The following is a 22,817-nucleotide window of genomic DNA, read 5'->3' on the forward strand; positions in this document are numbered from 1 at the left end:
CTACAGTATCCTGCCTTGAATCATAGAGGCATAAATTAGTGTTAATAGACCATAAAGTCAAGTTCAGTATGGTTCAAACAACAACTATATATCTAATCATCTGACTTAAAAGTGATGGGGTCACATGAACCAAATAGACATGACCCTCTTTACCCTTCATCTAAATGCATGTACAATAACAGTCAAAATTATCAAACAAGGAAATCCTCGACAAGACAATGTTACTAATATTAGTTCTCACTTCTACATGATCAGGTCAATAATGTTCGTCAATCCAAAGATCTGTGTGATTTCAAACTGTCTCTGTAGATTTGTTCTCTATTGATTTCTAACATGATTCCTTGGTAATGCATTATAATTTTTATATTTAGTGATTTGTAAAACCTAGTACCTCTATAGTAAAACAGACCTATGGTTAAGGTTTTTATTACCTTGCATAAATATATATTTCATGGCTAGGTTTTATGCTACCATAGGGTGTATCTCATTAGTGCTTTCATTGAGGTCATTTGATTCAACAAAAGCATCCCCTGTACATTTATCTGTAACTACTGCAGACTTTGTATCATTAATTAAATGACTTCAAATGAGCACTCTTAACAAAAACATAACTTATTTGCTCACTCTATAAACCTTCCCACACAAAAAAACCCAGTTTGTGATGGTACATGAAGATATTCACTTTTTTTCAACATACAGTAAATGGGGGAAAGATATCTGACCAAATGTCAGACAAAAGATCAACATCCTCATCTGGTAGATCAAAGGTATTTACCTGTGTAGACCTCACAGGTATACTATATATCAATCATTCATGTGTAGACACCCATTTCTATACAGGTTATGTAAGGTAAAGTATAATTGCTCTTGGCAGAAACTATATATACAAAACATGGGTGTATGTTTTGTGTGTACTCTGTGGATTGTACATGTGCAATATAGTAAGAGGTTTATTAATTTAGGAGAAAGGAAAAAGTACAGAAGAGAAAGTGCCCCTATAATGTAAATCCACAGAAATGTCTATTAGTTAAGCCAAAACAATTATTATTAGGTTGTTTCCTGCTACCAGAATAAGGATAGGTCACCAGGTGGGTCTGAAAGCAGTTTTTTTATTTTTATTTTTTTCTTTCCTTTTTGTAGACAATAACTTCTTTGGTTAACTAGTATTAACACACAACAAGCATTTTTAAGGTCTTAATATAAGTCATACATGCATATAAGGAAAATGGATATGATGAATATGACAAAGCAACAACAACCACATCCAGAATGAAAGATGTCAGCCCAAGGCTGCCTACGGGTCTTCAATGAAAGACAAGGAAACCCTCACACCACTGGGCAGGCTGCAGGTGGCCCCAATAGTACAGTAAAACACTCCAGCAACAAAAATAAAACTGAAAGTGAAACCGAAACAATAAATACAGAGGCAAAAAAGTCCTGACATGAGGCAGGTACAAAAATGTGGCTGGGTTATGTTGCTGTTAAGTACAATGTACTTGATAAATGTTATTATTTTTTGTATTGCCTCAACCCCCCAAAAAATTTAAGGGTTTGGATAAAAAAATAGGAAGGCTAGGAAGCAGGAAACTATCCTTTTTTTAAGGGGGGGGGGGTCTTTCCATATAAAGCCAGTAAATATTTTAAAAAAGTGATTTTTTATACTGTAAATAAAATTACAGAAAGCCCAAATAACACAATCTTCATGAGAAATGAAGAATGATCCATGTAGTATATTTGTACCCATTTGTTTACTATACATAGATTAATCAAATACTTTTACTTTAAACCACAGTAGATAAGATACATGAAGATCTGTCATGACAATGCTTTGATCAAGCATAAAACATGGAATAGAATTGTACAACATGCCCCTCACTCAGTGTAACATCCCTAAAAATAACATCAAAAGCTACTGAATGGGGGAACACCTTCTTAGATTTGAAAATAAATATTGAAATAGGTATAAACAAATCTCTTATGGTTGGAAAGTTGTGCTCAGTTTGTAAGGTTTACACAAATCATTGATATAATCATTTCCAGTCAATAAAAGAAAATAAAAAGTACCATGTACATGTCTCAGAAGAAATAGGAGTAAAAGTTAAAATACTCCTATATAAAGTATTTCCGTAGGCGACTTCAGTACAATTTACAAAAGGATGAGTAGGAGGTAAAATTAGCCTTGTTTCATATTTGAACAACAACCCTCCAGGTTCAAAATGAATATATATTGCTTCTACTATTCTTCATAATGTGACTGGTTCAAACATGTAATAGACAGGTTCCTGGTGAATTAAGTTACTGGTTTGGACAGGTTCGTGGTTAATTCAAGAACTGGTTTGGGAAGGTTTCTGGTTAAAGTATTGGTTTGAACAGGTTTTTGGATAACTCTGGTATTGGTTTGGCCAGGTTCTTGGGTGTCAGGTTTTGGTCTGGACAGGTTCCTGGTAAATTGAGTTACTGGTTTGGATAGATTTCAGGTTAATTATGATATTGGTTTGCGCAGGTTTCTGGTTTGATTATAAAGTTTTAGCTTAGATAGGTGGCTGTTATGTTCAGGGTTTATCATACACAGATTTCAGGTGGATTCATGAATGAATTCAAGTTTCAATTTGGAAAAAAATTAGTTTATTCTGAGTTTGTTATAGACATGTTCCTGTTTTATTCAGGGTTCATTCAAACAGGACATTAGATTTTCCCAGTGTTCAGTTTAGACATGTTTCAATGTACATGTGTCTGTTCCATACATAAAAACATTATCTCCTTCATTGCTACTGAGTAACAACCTTATTATACTGAATTGACAAAGTTCTATTTGTGTAAATTTTATAAATTGTAGCTGTCTTTTTAAGTTGTAAGTTTAAAACACAAGATCACATGTAGTAGATAAAATGTAGAGGTAAGATATGCTGAATAATGAACAATCTACCATCTGTTGAAAATTTAACAAGTAGCTATTCATAAAACTAATATTTTGTTCCATTATTTTAAAACCAAATGTGTCAAGAAACTCTACCTACATTTTTGTTTAAACGAGTGGCTATTGTTCCGAAACTACAGGTTTTTTGTATAGTCTGTCATTGTAAAACATTTAAACCAACACCCTATGGCAAATTAAAGGGTGAAAGTGTAAACTGAACAGGGTCATGAACAATATGTATACACTAGATATAATAGCCAGAATTTTTATTTTTAAAAGAAAATTGAGCTACATTGCACTCTGGAAGCCACAATTTTAGATTTATTAAAATCTACATGTCACCATAATTTAGATCCATGTCGGTAGAAATTTTGATGCATGTCGGTAGACAATTTGAATGTAAAGAGGTCTTCAAGTTTCATGAATATAAATGGTTGTCACAGTACAGTGAACATACAATGTAGAAAGAAATCTGGATCTTTAATTCTAGAACCAGATCACATATAATATCTCATTTAAAAAATGCTCATTAAAACAGAATAGACCTCTCTAGTTTTATTTTCAAAACAAAAGAGTCCTACATATCAATATTGACACTTTACTTTCATTTCAAACAAAATTTTCCATGTATAATTATAGAACCAGAGAGAACATTGTAGAGTCACTACATTGACTTATACTGTGTCTGGTCTATTGTTCAAGCCAAAATTGAAATTGTTTTGAACACTTGGGCACCTAATTTAAGCCTCAGTTACTGCTTGATCACTGTTGAGAGCAAAGATTTAAAGGTTACTAACCCAATATCTTATGAAATTTTGAAAAGAGGGAACATGCAACCAACATGGTCAATGAGTAGTAATATTCTTTAAATGTCTCTATCAGATTTCTACTGTCAAAGACAATTTATTAAACCCTTGTTATGACTCAATGAGTATAGCTTGACATTTGTGACATTTAACAGATATACCAAATTATTTTATTAATTATGACCAAATCTTTTATCTTATTCTTGACTTGTACATAGTACTTAGTTTGTAATCTCTGTTCCATCAAATATTTGCTAAATCAGTTGTAATAAGTATGTTAATTCCTTACTTATGAATTGAAGATGTATAACACAATGCTAACAAATTCTGAGTGATGATCATTCTGTCTCTGCATAAAAAAGAACAAGGTATGGACCCCAAGATTTTGAAATGGGGCTTTCAGGTTATAACTGGCTGTTTTTAGCACCCAAAATGCATGAAATTTACAAAGTATACCAACAAAAGGGGAGAATCCAAACATTCGAAACCCTCCCCCTTGAACCCATCAATGAAAGCTTAACTTTAATTTAAGTTTTCATATAGGGGTTAAGAAGATTTTAGTATACCAGAGCTACAGGATTTAAAAATTTATTAATGTTTAAGACAGAAAAGCTAGCACATTGGTATACATAGACTAAATCAAGAACCCATGATAATACCATGAGGTTGTCCAGAGTAATTTTAGAGATTAGCAAGAAGAAAACTTTGATCTGTATACTTTATGGAGAGAGCAAGAACCTTGTCACATGTACTACTTTTGTAGGTTCATGTGTATGTAGCTTGGAACCATACATTGAAGCACTAAAATATGGTAGAAGCCCTTGAGAAAAGTAAAACACAAATTTTCTATTTCATATATGAGATCCAAAATGATCATAAAGAGTTCAACATTAGAAATGGGAAATACTGTTAGATAAATCCTGATAATATAGCTGAAAATATGGGACACTTTTACTAATCTGTTGAACTAATAACAGGAAGCTGTGGTCTATGAGTTCAGAGAAAAATGTTGAGAGAAACATATTATAATATACATGTAAACCAGTATATCCCATTTAAGTAGAAGTGGGGTATAAAATTCCTTGAACTCTTAACCTAATAGGACCACATCATGAAGTATATTTGTATTGAATCTGTAACAGGCTTATCACAGCAAATTTAAAAAATAAACAATACATGAAACTAGGTGACAGACTATTGAATACAGATCCATGCCAAATGATGTAAAAGAAAAATCTGTTGCGCTGACAACGTCATTGATTTCGAGTTTCAAATTGATTCTGTCATCAGGAATCAGTACACTGCTATACAATAGCAAAATTATTGAAAAGGTTACCTAACAAGGCCAAATAATAAAGGTTTGTTTCCTGTTTAAGAGGGAAGAAAAGGCAGGTTGAAAGGTAGCTAATTTAAATTATTTGAGTTCGGTGTATATAGGGTTGGTACAGAGTTGATCAATGATTGCATTATCTATGACTTGTATATATCAAATTAACATCTGGTACTTTTATGTTCTAATTAAATTTTTATCTGAAATAGTACTGACCCAAATCAGAATCAAAACTGGAAAGTACCTTAAGTGAGAACTGCAGATCCATGCTATGGTAAGCCAAGAGGAAGAGACAGAAAGCAAACATGCATCTTAACTTGGTCTTAACCTACAATGTAGCTAGTGTTACCTGGATAAAAATCATTTGCTTTGGACATTTTTACTCGGGCTCCAGCCTCTTTCTGTACTTGAGCGATTGTTTCTCCACCCTTACCAATGATGGCTCCAGCAGCTATAGACGGTACCAGTATCTTTAAATGTATGTTGTCACCTGCAAATAGAAGACGTAAGTTATGAAAATGAATCCTCAAAGTTTTGATCGTAGGTGTTAACTACCAGGGATCACAGTAGTAAGTATCACTTCACATAATATTCAGACACCGCAAATGGTAAAGTGATTCATGGTAAAGAAAAACCCACCATACAAAAGATTTTTTTTTTCAGTTTCCATATGCTAAACTTTCAAATAACAATGATCATTTCTGCTTTCAGATCTGCACTTTTTAGAAAATCATACATTCATCTCCCACTAAATTCAGCCATATGAAACAAAATCAAGAACAAGAACTCTTGTAAAGTGCCAATTTCATGTACAATCTATATTTTTATCTCAAAAGCGCAACAACCAAATGAAAAACTAAGACTGATTATGTGATCAAAAACTGTTTCTGAACATGAAATAAAACTAATTTGGTAGGTTTTTGACATCTATGAATCACCTTCTGTCTGATTTTTAGAAAGACGGCTACTTTAGTATACTGGAATAGTCCAATAATGTGGATTTGTGTATTCTGAAAGATTAAAAAAAAAAAAAAAAAGTGATAATTCAAGAGCAAACATTGATTAGTAAATGTTTTAGGTCAGACATGCAATAATTCAAATTATCATAGAAGTTTTCTGATTTATAATTCATCCCTAGTACTTCAAAACCAGAACTTTCCAAAAACCTTGCAAATGAAATAAAATACTAATATACTATACCAATAACCTTGAACAAAGGAATGGTAACCACATTTTTTTATTTTAATTAACCCTTATAATATATTTTTTTCTTATTTTCACCTCCTAATATATTTATACTATCAGATTGACACAGTTGTAGCTGAAGCATAAAGCATATTTTGTTATTACATCCAAGTTCTATCTTGATAAAACTCATATTACTGTGAATGCACATTGGGAGATTTGTAACTCAGGATATTACATCCTCCAATCCTTCAGTATGACAAAATCAATCCCAACCTGCATGTGATAGAATGGTAGCAATGACATTCAAACAAGAAAAACATCAATAGTAGTGCTATTCCTGTTCTGTGTATTATTGTGATAAAAATATCAATAGTGAAATTTGATAAATGCAAAACAAGTCAGTACAATGGTCAAATCATATTAGTCTAGTTTTACTTTCCTGCAACCCTTAAACACTTAGTAATAGCCTCAACTAGCATCTCCTTCAAACCAAACAGGTCTTATCTAACAAGTTTCTATTTCTTAAGATAACAACTTAAATTCAAATAAAATGAACACCCAACTTCCGTAGAATATGATGCTGATCAAAATCTGATAGCTACATGAAGAAAATATAACAAGCTAAATTATCATATCTTTGTACATAAGCTCAGACAGACATAAATTATTGTATCAGTATAAATCTACCTCTTAATCAACAACAAAATTATCATGACATAATAGGGAAGGAGTTTTTCAAAAATCTTCCTCTATTCATAAAAATGTGAAGTAAAATTTCATTAACATAACTGATCATTTTATGAGGCCCACAATTTTCTGAAAAAACTGCAGGACAAGATAAATGATAACCCAGTAAGGCCCTCTTTTTCTGAAATATGCAGGAAGAAATGTTCATTTCCTTCTGATTAGAGAGTTCTAATTTTATCTCCACATACTTTGCCAGATGCTAAAAATTGTTCTCATCATTTACATACTCATCATCTTAAGAAAATTTATCTCCATCGGCTGTTTTCATATTTAGTAAATCGAGTTGTTGCCAGCATTTTTTGTGAAGCAACTTTACAAGGATCTTAATTGAATGATAATTCTTGCCAGGAAATTAACATCATTTTAATTGTTAAATAGAATGCACAGGGATTGTGTGCCAATGTACTAAGGAAAAAATTACAAGGATGTATATGTAAATTTTTATATCATCAATCTTCAAATGAAAATAATATTACCATCATTGAACTCATACAAGATGAAGAATGCCCAAATGAAATAGAGTTACTGAGTAAGGAAGGAATCATCATAACTTATGAAGAAAAAGCACTTTTGTAGATTATATGTTATAAACATACAGGTTTCTCTACTACCCTCAACAAAGCTAGATGAATTTGTCACCAATTCAATAATATACATGTACCAAGTTTAGGATACAGATGTAAGTTAAGTAGTAGAAGCAGAAAATGCATTGGTGGTACAATAACAAAATCGGGCAGTAGGGTCAGGTATTTCATTGACTTTCTTACAAACACTGATGGACTTTCAGAATACCCAATTCCAACCCAGAATAAACATGGCTACCTTGTGAGGTCTCATTAGCAAATATGTCCATAAAACTCTCATTCATTCAGTGGTATAACAAACATTTTGTTGTAAAAGATCTGAATAAATTCTTTAAACCCACAAAAAATTATATTTGAACACATCACAAAATCTTCTATGATGGTGTTGAACCTTTCAAAAAATTCCAGCAGTCACAAGCTAAGCAACATCGAGGACTACCACATTGAACTTTAAAATGTTAAAGGGTCAAATAAGAGTTCATTCTTCATTGCAACATTATTAATTACATAAACATGAATTTACCTAAATTCTCAAAACTGACACTGTAAAATCCTCCAAAATTCATATCATTTAATTGCTCACAAACCCCATCCATACTGACACATGTACAGCAACTGAGAAACTGACCACAACTATGTACACAAATACTTCAATTGCATCCTGTTAAATCATTATTTTAGCTCTGATTATACCCTACAGGAAGTCAAATGCAAAGTTCACATATTTTTTTCCTATTTAATATTAGATTTTCAGAATTACTAATATCCTGATAGGTAAATGTGAGGGTTTATTCTATTTTTTTAGCCTAAAGCAATTATTTTGCATAATTTTAAAAATTTCCTTAACAAAAAAATAACAATACATTCCAAAACACATGTACATAGAAAAAAAAATTATTACATGTACATACTCTACTTCCTAGTACACAATGTAAATAAATAAAACACTTTGTCAAGTTTTTTTTTAAAAGTTCCTTCACTAATAAGTATAAAAAAAACAATTCCAAAAGTCATATTTGTGCACAGTTCAAGTACACGTAGTTTATACTTGGAGTGTACCTAATAATTCGTTTTAGAAAACATCTAACACTTCCCTGTAAATAAAAGCATTTTTTTCTATTCCAGTGATACAAAAAAATGGAAGAACTAAGCAATTTTATTTGCTTTGGACCAGAAGTTTGAGTAAATGCAAATGCACAAACTCAAGAAAAAAACAACTGGCTATTTTGGTTCAAGACCAGAAAGCAGATGTTTATCGGGGCCTTTAGAATAACATATCTCCTAGATATTCATAGCTTGTATTGTTCATGTTTGGTAAAACTTATTATTTAGTTGACAATAATGAACTACTGAGCCCCACTGGCCAAGGTGTTGCCAAATGTCACCTCCAATTAGTGATGTCATCATTGATACCATGATTTTCATGCTATAACTATTTGTTGAGTAATCACTTTTAACAACCAAGCCCTTTTAAACTACATGTATGTCTCAGTCAGATATCCACAATTTAATCTATAAGTTTAAACTGGTCTTATTTGCCATAGTATCTATGTTGTATAGACTAGTCAAATTACGTATTAAAAGTACATCTATATATCTAAGTATTAACATACATAAAACACTGGTAACTACGGTCTAACTAGGGTACCATATCATATCAGATACATGACCTTATAAGTCAGCTGGAACCAGACTGATATAGCCATTCTATGCAAATATGAATTAATAATTAATATCCATTTCCCAAGATCTTTGTTTATTCATTGCAATCAAAGTTTAAACACCCGTTACATGTATCTGTCCATACACAACTGCAATTAGTTCCCTTACAAAACAAAATTTACACAAGTACCTACTGAAAAATCAATAAATCAATAGGGTCTGAAAATGCCGTATTAAAACTATAATGCTTGCTCACTTCAGAAAGCCTCTAACTGTAGAAATTGAGACAGTATCATATCAATATTGCAAAAAGCCCCAAAACAAAAAAGATAAGAAGCCTCATCAAATACAGCTTGGATGACATTTGGTCAAATAAAAAGAATACCTGTAAGTTCATTCTGGCTGAAAAAGCAATTTGGAACTATAACAAATACATACACAATGTATGTATAGGAGAAGTAAAAGCATACGCTGCCTTGAAATATCCTTTAAGCAAACTTTTTAAGTAAATTTGAGGAAGGCAGAGAAAAATATGTTATATAAATATCATTGAGAGTGTTTATATTGAGGAATGTCATAATGACCTTGATAATGGGCCTATGACCTTGAAAAGTAAAAAGTTTCATGTCACCTTCATAACAATGCACCTAATGAATACATGTTTCAGATGCTGGATGATACATATTATCAAGATGACAGAGGTACATGATGAAACAGAATAGAGTACATTTTGTTATCAATTAAATAATGTCACTTTTAAGAGTAGCAGTCATGTCCAACACAGCAATCCTATAGACAAATACCTACATCCCCTGATATCTTCCCCCTTATTTTCTGAAATACCAGTCATGACCATTGGTACCCGATTTGAAGTATGACAATGTAAAGACCAATAATAATTCTTTGCCAGAAATTCTTTTAACTGGCCTTTCATAATGTAGAAGACACCACAAATTTAAGGCCCTCTAATTTTAAAGTTTCTTATGAAGCCCATACCATTAGGCCAAGAAAAAAATAAGCCAGTTTAAGAATACATTGGTTGAAAAAAAAAAGTGTAGGTGTGTAGGTAAAATAATTATGACTTATGGGTGTATTACTTGACATTAATAATACTCAACTAAAAAATGATAGTTTAACTGCATTTCATAAGAAAAAAAAACATATAATAAGCCATGGTAAGCAGAAAAAATAAGGTAGGTAGAGCAACATTAAACACACATTTTTCATGGCCTTAATGTATCTGCAGCTTTGCGCATAAGGTTATGGATCATACTATTTGAATTCTAATAAATCACAGAAGAACTTCATACCCAGATCAACAACAAAAAAACAAACAAACAAAAACTACATATATGACTGAAGATGAAATTCAATTGAAATAATTAGCAAAGTATGAAAGTGTAGAATATGAAAGATTGTCCAAATATCATTAGCAGAGATATTTCTATTGACAACAGAGCAGAGAGAGAGAGAGCAAAAGGTCATTCATGTCATACCAGGAAGTAAATCAATCAAATGGTTGCTTAACAACAAGAATGAAAGAGTAAGATCATAAAGAAATGAAACTAGTTTAAAATTAAATCACTTTACATAAAATGGAATTTGATCATTCATTCTAACTGATTATCAGATGTAAGCTATAAAAAAAATAGACATGAAACTCTGGTAACCAATGAGTAAATGCTTCCAAATTATAAAACCTAACACCCTCGATAGTAATTTGAGGAGTTGATCAAAATAATTATTAACTCCCTAAATTTACCCCCTAAATTCATGTGCTTAAATTAACATACAAGTATATCTAGTAATAACTATATCATGAAAACCTTTACTTGTCAGGAAGCCAACTATTTTCTAAAGTCTACACACATGCCTGATTGTTAAAAATCAACACTAAGGTACTACATACATGATATATTAAATCTCAATAAAACTTCATATTATAAGTTTTAAAACTTGATCAAGTTACAGAAGGTTCATAGGTCACCTGTTCAAAAAAATTTCCAAGATAAAACTAGAAGTTAAAAAAATTCATTATGAATTAGTCCTGCTATTGACCTTGCAGATTATATTATTTGTCCTTATTATCCATTAAATGGCCAACCAATTTCACTAAGTCATGAACGCATGATTTTTTTTCATCCCCAAGTTCAAAGCTTATTGAACTATGATGCTGTCATTTCCATCCCATCCCTATGTTACCATGTAAGTTCATTAATAATCCAATATTATTGGAAAAAGATGATCGCTACAGGTGAATACTGACAGGCAGAGAAAAAAATGATGACTTAGCAATAACTTTCAAGGTTGTAGATCATCAATTTCGTAGAAATCAGAATACGAAAATTATATTAAAAAAAAACTTGAATGAGTATAACTTACTGGTAGTTGTAATAGGTGTATCACTATCACAAATGCCCTGGGCATCATCCACAGATCCCTTAGTCGAAGTATTATCCTCTATATTTTCAACATTTTCACTCTGACTAGCCAGGATGGGATTTGTCCACATGTTACTATTGCCAAAGTATTCCACTGCCGTGTATCCCCACATAGGTACAACAACCCTGGTCAAACCTAGAGGCTGAGGTTCATACAAGCCCACAGTCCCAGTGTGAAACAGTTTTGTTTCCATGCGAGTCAAGGGCGATTATTAAATATCTAAACCTAAATGTGCTTTACATAAAGAACACCGTTAATATATATACACTTAAAGCTAAGGTAAAAATTATAATCAATCGCCAATAACTTTAATATGATTAAAGGAAGACTAAATTTAATATGCATTAGAAGAATAGAGCAATTATCAGCAAGTCTTAACATGATTAAATTGTATACATGTAATCATAGGGTGTTATTTGATAAATAGGGACTGTAGTAACTTAAAGCCCTCAGGGAATACTTGATAGAAACTGTCCTTAATTAGATATGATCTACACCTCTAAATGGGTCTAACCCCCAGTATTAATAGATACTTGACAGAGAAGAAGTTTGGTATTAATAAACCTTAAAAGTAACCAAGTTTGTTTAAATTAAGCAAAATTTGAATTTTGTTGTTTATCTGGTTTTCACTTTTGATTCAGTTCCAACAATGTTTTTTTAAAAACCTGTCTTTCTTCTATGCAATAGTTTTTAGTGTTTAGTCTAAACCCAGTACAATGTCCTTAACAATTTTTTACAGCATTAACAAAACATGCTCCTTTAAAACATTACTTAAAGTACACATTCAAAGTTAAGTTCTGACGGTGGTTTTCAGGCAAGTTTTTCATGTTTATCAAGTCATTTATCTTACTGCAGTAATCTCAAATAGATTTTGCCCTGTATTTTTTGTACAATGTGGTAGCCGTAAGGTTTCACTGGCTGATCCAGGGAAGTTTTTCCAGTAAGTTAACCTACCACCTTTTTTTGCAATTTTTTTTTTTAATTCTATGCAATATATGGGCAAAAATGAGTGAATGATGACTTAGACCCTTTTTAAAAATTTCAATATCATACCCCATAATTAACATAAAATCTGAATCAACCCAGAGGTTTTGAGACCCTCTTTATTCTACAAATCATATGTAACTGTGCATTTGTAGTTTTCCAAATCAATACTGGTAGTGAACAGGAAAAGGCAGCTACTTTGAGCATGCAGTAAATCCAATGTAAAATTAAAGTCAGTATAATATCCAAACTTATTGACAATAAAACATGCTATACCAAGCAAATTATTTGAAAAATCTCTTATAGGTACAGGCCATTTTGGTTTCCTATAAAATGAAATTTTGAAACTAATCAATATTGTTCAGCAAAACTGAAGTAAGTTGTGTGTCAATATAATTAAAGTAGAGTACAAAATAGGCCGAATGGATATAAATTAACTGAACGGACAGGACCATTTATCTACCCAAAAAAAATTTTACTGAAAAAAATATGAAGCTTCAATGCTAAAAAAAAATCACTAACTGAACGGTCAGTTAAATGTACAATACGAAACTCAGTATTTACATGTACAATACATCACTGTGTGAATATAATCAGACATAGTGCAATTAATGACTAGATATTAACATGTTCTCACCATGCAATGTATATATCAATTCCTAACCAACAAGGAAAGAATAAAGATAGTGTTAAAATTACCCTAGCATCTTGACATTGAAAGACATTACAAGTTATGTTAATGAAGCATTTTCTTAAAGAGAAAGGCATGTACATGCAGATGTTTTCATTTTCAACCCTGAAATAATGCTGCCAATATGTTTCACAACATACCATAAATTATGACTCAAAAATCATTATCATTGTGTCTTTTTGATATGTCTTACATGTGCTTCATCAACAGATAATGTCCATGATTTTCAAGCAAATGCTTAAGAAACATCAAAATTTGCAACTAACAAAAATTTCTCTTTGCATAACATCATTTGTACAATGTTTATGCAGTACTTGATCAATAACATTCTGTGGAAGATTTTCACCTTATCATAGTAGTCTTAAGTTCTCAAATTGGGCACACCCTAAAGAAGTGCTAAGTTATCATGCCAGGTTTCATAGATGACCTTTAGGAGGGGATTCATACTACCACACAAAATCTATACAAGTCTGCAAGTCAGCAACCTTTAGCTAAAGTGTGCTACAAAACTTTACCTTGAGGAAACAGTATATGATACAACAACATAATAAGTATGAAGAATAGGATTGTGTGGATGAAAAAATTACTTCATTACAAAATCATATGGTTGGAACATTTCACAAATTGAGGGCTCAAACATGGAAATAAACTACTGCCCGAGCACACCCCCTTCATCTGGGTGTTTCCAAAAAAAGAAGACTCAACAGGCCAATGGGGCAAATGGAAATAAACTACTACTGTAGAGCACATGATACACACCCCCTTTATCTAGGTATTTAAATAATGTAATTCAGAAATGAAACAGTTATTGTAAACCAAAAGGGCACTTCCTTCCATTTTATTATAGACTTTCCTTTTGACTACAGATTTTACCAGTTTGTAAATTTTGTTAATACCCCTCATTAAGACAAATGTGATACTAAAAATTTTTAAAATCCATCAAAGCATTTTTAAGTTACTGTCCAAAAACTGAAAAATCCCCAATTTTCTTCATTAAGTCTTATACCTAAAACATGTAAAAGTAAGTTTTAAAAAAAAATGGAGAGAGCTCACACATATACAATAGTTCATCAAAGTTTCATTACAATAACTTAACACATTTTTGTGTGGATGTATGACAACAGTTCACCATACTATTCTTAGTCTAAAAAGATATGTGTATAAAATGGAAACCTAGAGGGAATGAACTTTCAAGTTTCAAGATGGTTTTTACATATGCAAGGTGTCAGACACAAGTTAACAAAAAAATAATTCTTTTCACTAATAAGTCCACCATAAATGACAACATTTCCCACAGACTTCTGACTTACCAAGTTCCAGAAATTTGAATTCATGAGTATAGAAACTAACAAATTTTCAACTTTCATGTTAACTTTTCTCTATGTCTATTATAAACTTGGACTTATGATCCAATACAGAACCAAATTTGACCTCAATCTGACATTTGCAAATGTCAAACAGACCCCAAAAATAAAAGCACTGAATTGCTTTTGAATGTTATGTAATATCAGAATGCTTGCTGTCTATATTCTTCCTAAGTTTCAGAAATACATTAATTGTCAAAATCTACAGGAAAGACTTTCAATACCAGTTCAAACATATACAAGTAGTATAAGTAATACCCAAAACTAGTTGTATGTGTAGGAATAAATCTGTCTTTCTGTACTGTATTGCAATTCACTGAATCCTTCAAAAATTTAGTTCTGTCCTATTGCTATCAACTGTGTAATACTTTAAGTCCAATACAAATGCAGATATTTATTCATAAATGTATGTGTGTATATATATCTAAACTTGTTCAAGCAACAACATAATCCAAGTATGTACAATTGGGCTGAAATCCATGTTACACAAAGCCATCCCCTACTAAATCAAATAGCAGATTTCAAAATCCTAACTTTTTATTATTTTAGGAAAAATAAATAATGATTTTTCATAACAGCAAACAAAGCTGAATGAAACCCCCAAGTGCATCCACTGACTTAAATTAAGCCTTCAGTTAAGTATGGTTACAATTTGAAGATATTACGAAATCACAAAACAATCAATATGAGACCAAGACAGACAATTGTTCTCTAAAAATCAGTTACACTTATAAGTAACATGTTTATCTGAATATCAGATGTACACTTGTATAAACAATATTACACAAGCCTACCATAAAGTATGTCACTGGAAACATACATTGGGCAGCACTACATTCCACCTTACATTACTGAATGTTACTGTTAATAATGTAATCGAAATGAGAAACCTGACTTAATTAAATGTAGGCCTCCAACAACTGCTTATGACAAGATTTTATAAAACTTAAAATTGAACTCAATAGCTACAAGTACATGTAGGATGGTTTCATTGCTGTAAAACTGGTAGCCAGAGTACTTAAGCATTAACAAAAGCTTTTTCCATGCAAATTGACATTTACAATTTTTTATATCTACTACACTGTCCTATCATTGCTGTGTTCTGCACTAATCTAATTCAAGGAACTGCAAGTCTTGAAAAATTGCAACTGAATAAAATGTTTCCTTTTATATGGATCCCAATCATAGAAATGATTCCACAGGCTCTTGTCATTATAAAACATCATAAATGTCTAACATTTCAATTTGAATTGAAGGAATGCTACAAATGTATAATGTAATGAAATGTTTCAAGTATATTTCAAATAACTGGATAACCTGAAAAAAAAATGCTGTCAGAGTAAAAGTGTTATTCATTGTGTGGTCATTGTAATGATGAATATTCATCAGAAGAATATGACATATTGACCAATAGAAAATAATGAATGTGCATGACTACATTTTGAAAAGGCTGATGAAAAGCTGAAATGAATTCTATGAAGGAATACTATTTAAAATGCTTGATAGAATTGCATAGCTTATTAATATAGAGGAAGTACTATAACAACATCTTCATTATTAATTACATATCAGGTTACATAGCCAACAAGAGCAGAGCAGCTGTACTAATGAATGTAGGGGATTTTATTCTACCTCAAAAGAATGAAAGTGTTGTAACTATATGTATATAATTTCACAAAGAAAGCTTTAGAAAAACAGAGTGGAACTTTTAACCTGTACATAATGGAAGAAGTAACTTCATAAATTTATAGAAAGAACGCTTTAAATTGTTTATTTTCTTAGCAACCTGAAACAATTACCATATAAACATGACGTTTAAGTAATAGTTTTACAACATCCCTGGTATGCATATACAGCAAGAAAAATGGCAATAAATGGTCCTCCAGAAATATATACAGGGTAATAATATGCATGTCTGATGATACGAAAATTCAAATGAGATTTGACAAATTATGAGTATAACCAATATTTCAACATATGCATGCACAGAAATCCACATGCCCAACAAATCACAGTCTTAAGCTGATATGCAACAAATTTTTAAATATATATGCTGATTAAAGCTACAAGGCTGACAGTCAAAACATCAAAGAGTTTAATTCTTGTTTAGTTAAGATACAGAATTGTTATAGATGTACAGTAAATACAGATTTCCATATCTCCCCACTAAACTTGATGTACTGCTACCTATATTAAACGAACTTTTACTAGCTCTCAAAATTTTTTAAATGAATAGTTTCAAAACTTTAGCTGCTAAACACTAAAAAAACATCACAAATCGGCAAATTCCTGAAATGAAAGAGTACAGTGAACTTCCACCAGTTCAAAATGCTAAAAGGTACATATACATTCTCCCTTAAATTCTATTTACAAAAAGAAAAAGAAAAAAACAGTTCCTGGTTTTGTGTTTTCATAAAAAAAAAAAAAAAATATGTTAAAATACTTCTGACAAGAAATACTACCTCTTTTTAAATGAAACACATGAAAAGTTTACCATGACAAAAAAGACAAACAGATATATGTACATAAAATGACATAACATAGCTCCTTTAGAAGTCACATCACACAGGAACAAACATGCCCAATATGAGTATATTCACTACACTACACAAATGTGATGAAGATATTAGCACTAGCAATGGCTGAATTTAACATTAACTTTAAAATGAGCAAAAATATCCAGCAACCCAAGAGACCTAAATCATCATTCCTTCTAGAAAAGGGAGCTTCGCTTCCTCAAACACCATGTAGCAGTGAGCTACATGAATGCAAGGAATCCCTAAAAATTTTGACACTATACTGTTATGACTACATCCAGGACATATAATTTCAAATAATTCCTTAAATAATTCAAAAAATAAGTCTATATGTACCAACTAGATCTGCTTTCATTGTTGGTGACCCCAGAAAAATGGGAAGGCTTAGCATCAGTCTCAGTGAAGAGAATGTAGATTCCTTTCCAAAAACCATCCAAAATTCACATTACGAAAAGAAAATTACAGTACTGAATTAAGAATACCATTACTTAAAAAAATGTTTAGATATCTACATGTAGATATGTATTAAACTGTGGTAGTGTTCATGTACCCATGAAACAAATCCATTTAAGGAGTCTTAGAAAAACAAAAATGTCTAATGAGAATTCTTAAGTGTTAAAACATGAATCATTGGATGTTGTACAATTTCGATCTATTATAAACTGATGTTTACATTTAGTGTCTGGCACCAAACATTATTTAGATTGTACATCTACATGTAGGTGCAACTGAAATATTTCTAAAGCAAAACTATTCTCTCAATTATCAAGACTAGGCAAACCTTAAGAAAATCTAACTATATGTACTTATGCGTTTTACCCTTTGATTCAAAATTTATTAAATCACTTCTTAGGGCAAAAATATTTTCTCCAATTAACTCTAAATCTATTATTATAATCTATAAAACATTTCAAATTAAAGTAAAAAATTGGCCATCAGTTTACTGATATCCACTTAAAAGACACCCAGCCATCACTTTTGCAAATATTAGCAGCATTAAAAATGACAATATATACCCATGATAGCGTCACCGTTTGTATCTTCGGTCATCATGTGCTGTATCTGTTCTGGGGTGCCTACAATGAATGAAGGTTGATGATGATAGGATAATGAACAATGTAAGGCCAAATAAAAATCATGTTTGTTTCCTGCTACCATATCTCCAAGGTTTAACCAAAAAACTATATCAAAATATTCCTTTTTAATATTTCGTGTTTTTCTTCTTTTTTTTATTTTCCAGTAAAAATTATTATACATGTACATGTAGGTTGCACTATGCATATTTTGAAATATATCTTAAACTCCATGTCACCAATATATACTAAACCTAGTTTAGATGGAATTCACTGTTAGAGCATATATGCTGTTAATGGGGTAGTGTTAATTGACTAAAAAAAGCAACAACAAAACTTGTATGTCCAGTAACTATTATACCAAACTAATCAGAATATTTTGCTAATAATTTACCCCTTTTGAAGATTGGACAGTGACTAATTTTTACAAGGGAGAGTGAACATGTCACCATTTTTAATTTTCTAGGATTTTTTTGAATTGACTGTCACATGATCCTGCATATTTGATAAGATAGCAGGAAGCAAGCATACAAAGGATTCTGGGATAATGAATGTAAGAAATGAAGAAGAGTTAACCTCACCCTAAACTAAAGAACTTAAACAAATCAAAGAGCTGTTGAAGTAATTGTACCAGTCAAAACTGTCTGGCAAATCAGTACAAGTTTCAACAGCTCTATATCATTATGATCATGCAGTTCATCTCATATGGCCAATGAACCTTTATATTCAGCACAAGTATCACTTATATTAGAACAGAAGCTTAAAGAATTCCATACATCATTGCAATATTTTCTTAGTATGGAATAAATGTATCAAATTAAAATATCATCTGGAAAGAACAACTACCAAAACTATTTTGTTTTTTGGTTTTTGGGGTTTTTTTTTATTTTATTCTGCTTCACACAAAATGGTTAAAAAATATCATGATTAAGAACTACATGTACTGTCAGTACATGTAGACCCAGGATATAATTAAATTTGACACTTTCTATTTTAGGATTTACATTTTACACCTAACATGTTTATGCCATATTGCTTACATTTTAAGTACACTATTTAATCAATTCACATACATGTAATAACTTAATTTTATTGATAAAAAATTTGCAATAAATTTTCCATCAACTGCCTTAGAAAGAAAAATTCTCAATCATCTACTGGCGAACTAGTTAACAGGATTAAAACTTGGGAATTTCAAGCTGGTAGCCCAGATAACATTACTGTTGAATACTTGATATATGTTCAACTAAATTTTACCCAAAGTTTGGTAGCCCATCTCAAAATCTAGTAGTTGTGGCAACGGGACTACTTTTTTTTATCCCTGAAGTATCTCATATCCCTACTCTTCCCATTTCTTTAACAAGAACAAGTTATGTACAGACACTCATTCTCATAAAGTTTTATATCATTATATTTGATTACAGATATAACAGACTCTCAAAAACTCCAAACATCAGTGTGAAGTACATGTAGCAAAAAAGTTCATTTGACTTTTAATATAAACTTTTACAAGTGAGCAAGTTCTTTTCCAATTTTCAAAGTAACTTGACATAGTCCTCAACAAAATTTTCACTTTATAATTGCATAATTTAATTACAATTCTGGTTATTTGCAGGACATACATGTACATTTGTAATTTTATTTCTCCAAGGAAAACTCATGTGGTACCCAAGTCATTCCATATTTCAAGCAATTCAATTAACCTTTCAAAAGTTCTTAAAATGTATATGTAGCAATATTTTTCATTCTAAAAGTGATACTATGACAGTCATTTTAAAGGGGTTGAAAACACATACATGTACCTAGATGTATAATGTGGGAGAAATGGAAATTCAAATACCTTGAAAATGAGAATTTTCTTTCCTAAATTTCAATTTTTTTTTATATTTTCATTTGCATGAACTTATATCTACCTGAAGATTGGACTAATTAATGAAATAAGCTTTCTACATTGAAAGAGACTTATCACTATGGGTTGTCTATGTTAGTCAATTAGGACCCAATTAAGAGCTTTGAATAATTAAATCACTCAAAGATAGTAATTGGAAATCATATAATTGTACATAAAAAGCCTAAAAGACACTTCTCTTTTTCAACTAATAAAATATGGGTATACGTATGAATGAAAACTTATGTATGTAACTTATTGGTGGTACAAAAACAAGCAATGACCCTCCAAAAATGTAAAAAAAGACAAATGAGAAAAGAGTACCAAATATATTAAAGATATAGTTGTAATCCTGTACATGAAGTGTAGTACATATCGAAGTATCTGTGATCAGAGCATGGGGCATTCAATTTAAAATAAAACATGCATTAACAAGAAATACATGTATGCCCATATATGACCTTTTGTTTCTCTTGACCTCAGTGACCTTCCTTATTGATTAATGATTAGTCAAATAAAAAAGCTCATTGAATGTTCAAGAAAAAGTGATGTATATGAATGTACATACATGTAGAGTAACCAACTGAATTTACCCAAGATTTCCATAGGGTAGAATAAATAATTTTAAACTGCTTAGTCTAGTATGTGGTTTTTTATTTACCCAATACATTTAACAGACTTTCTAATTCAATACAATGTAACAATTTCACGTATTCTGAGACAACATTAAAAAGTATATTTGCAGTGTACATGTAGATTATACACACAACGTACATGTACATTACAATGTAACATTCTGGTAAATTCTTCTATGGATAATTACATTTGTAAATTACATCAATAGGTAAATTCCATACCAAAGCAAATCAATAGAATATGCGATTAAAACAAATACCAGCTTACTTACAATAGGAAAATGTATCAGCAAAAGTCGACATCTCCCTTATTTGATCAGAAAGAATGAACTCTGTACTAAATGGATGCATCATCCACACACAATACAATCCTTCTAGCTATCAACACAGCTGACAGATGTGTAGTGAATAAATAACTACACATGCCAGATAGATGTTAAGTAAAGCCCTCCCATCTTTTATCTATCATCTAATTATCTATGTTAATGATGATATGGAGAACTGTGTGTAGTTACCTCTGGGGACAACACACTACCTCAAGGTAGTAATCTTATACTTAACAATTTCTGGTTCTACTTTAGCAATCAGGGATACATGTTCTGTACATTGTACATGATGGAACAGATTTCTACACATTTTAAGATATGTGGGTTAAGAGTTGAACATGGAAAACCCAGATAATACACCAAGTATCAAGTTATATACTATTTATCTATCAATGAACCTTTACAATTTCCATTTTATCAAACAACATAATTTGCTTCAATAAACATACCATGTCCCCTTAACTACCCCATATTTGGTACAACTTACTTAAAAAAGGTGATCAATGTTGTACATCATTGTCTAAATAAATGATATAAGTCATTAAATTACAAAATATAATGATTATGTTAAGCTGGACAAATGAAACATGGCATACAAGAGCCCATGGTCACAGAGACAAACACATGTAAACTAATCAACATATGCTGTGCTCAGCAATAATTAGTGACACACTTATTGGCCATATAAGGCATCAAAGTCAATTAATGATTTATCAACTAAAATATCCTCATAAAAATTGACTAATGTATCTATTAACTACGAAAAGAAGTAGAAAAAAATTACTGTGACACGTATATAAATCCTCCATTTCCATTAGCAACGGTAAAATTCGACAGTGTATCAGGTGTTCGGAAACTGTGAAATTATCGTGATGAAAGGAAAAATGAAGCAGGAAAGTGAGAACCAAAAATTGAAATACCTCTCCAGACGTTAAAACTTGTGTATTCTTGAATTTCAGTCATCGATTCGTCCAAATTATTGAGACCAGGAGACCGATGAAGGTCAAGAAGGGTCATGCTATCAGTCAGACGGTAAAGTCCGGCCCAATAAGTCTGCTCTTCGAAGGATGTTGACCACTTTCTTCGGTGTCTAGAGATGTTGTGTTATGAACAAACCCGTCTCTAAATGCACAAGGGTCTGTTTGTGTGTCTAAAGCCGGTTCGACTAAACGAATGCCCGGATTGGTGGTTTTCAACACATGTTTATACATGCATGCCTCTACTTGAAATCGATGTGGTATGCCAGCTTGTCATGTGAATACAAAAATTAGAGACGAGGCAGTCTCAAAACCATATTAAAAATTGCAAACAGATAGTCCAACCATTAAATTTCAACATAAAATTGCAAAACAATCCGAATAAATATCGTACAGGACAACACCCTAAAATAAAATAGGCAGGTCGATTTTCTACCGGCTGTCAATTTGCAGCCATATTGATCCCGATCGTCTGCGCAAATTGCCTGGTAGAACAAAATAATGAAGTAAAAATGCTAACCTGCACCTTGGTTAGATCGTTTAGGGACCCCGTTATCTATTTCTGTGTCTAATGGCCTTTTTCTTGAGTCCGAAGTGTCCATTTCAGAGCCATTCATGCCGTCGTAATTCATCGCCATTTTTCACTTCGTCCAGTTCTCGTGGGGT

The 22,817-nt window shown here is 31.6% G+C and overlaps 1 protein-coding gene across 17 annotated transcripts in view; it reads right to left on the minus strand.

Moving 5' to 3' along the window:
• The window catches only part of LOC148625062 (RNA-binding protein Nova-1-like), a 33,425-nt gene extending 10,608 nt beyond the window's left edge, over positions 1–22,817 (minus strand). For 2 of the 17 annotated variants that reach the window (XM_088568286.1, XM_088568285.1), the window contains exons 1-3: positions 22,672–22,817; positions 18,269–18,328; positions 5,403–5,543 (exon numbers count right to left, since the gene is read on the minus strand). In XM_088568286.1, coding sequence (XP_088424412.1) covers positions 5,403–5,543; positions 18,269–18,328; positions 22,672–22,789 — 319 coding nt within the window. In that variant the 5' untranslated portion in view covers positions 22,790–22,817. Of the gene's footprint in view, positions 1–5,402; positions 5,544–8,095; positions 8,223–11,616; positions 11,912–18,268; positions 18,329–21,120; positions 21,255–22,094; positions 22,354–22,671 lie in introns of those variants that run through there. The other 15 variants (XM_088568295.1, XM_088568289.1, XM_088568291.1 and 12 more) reach the window with 12 other exon arrangements.

Source organism: Perna viridis, chromosome 2, assembly GCF_037379345.1.
Source record: "Perna viridis isolate PV_CMFRI_1.1 ecotype Kerala chromosome 2, ASM3737934v1, whole genome shotgun sequence".
Taxonomy (NCBI): domain Eukaryota; kingdom Metazoa; phylum Mollusca; class Bivalvia; order Mytilida; family Mytilidae; genus Perna; species Perna viridis.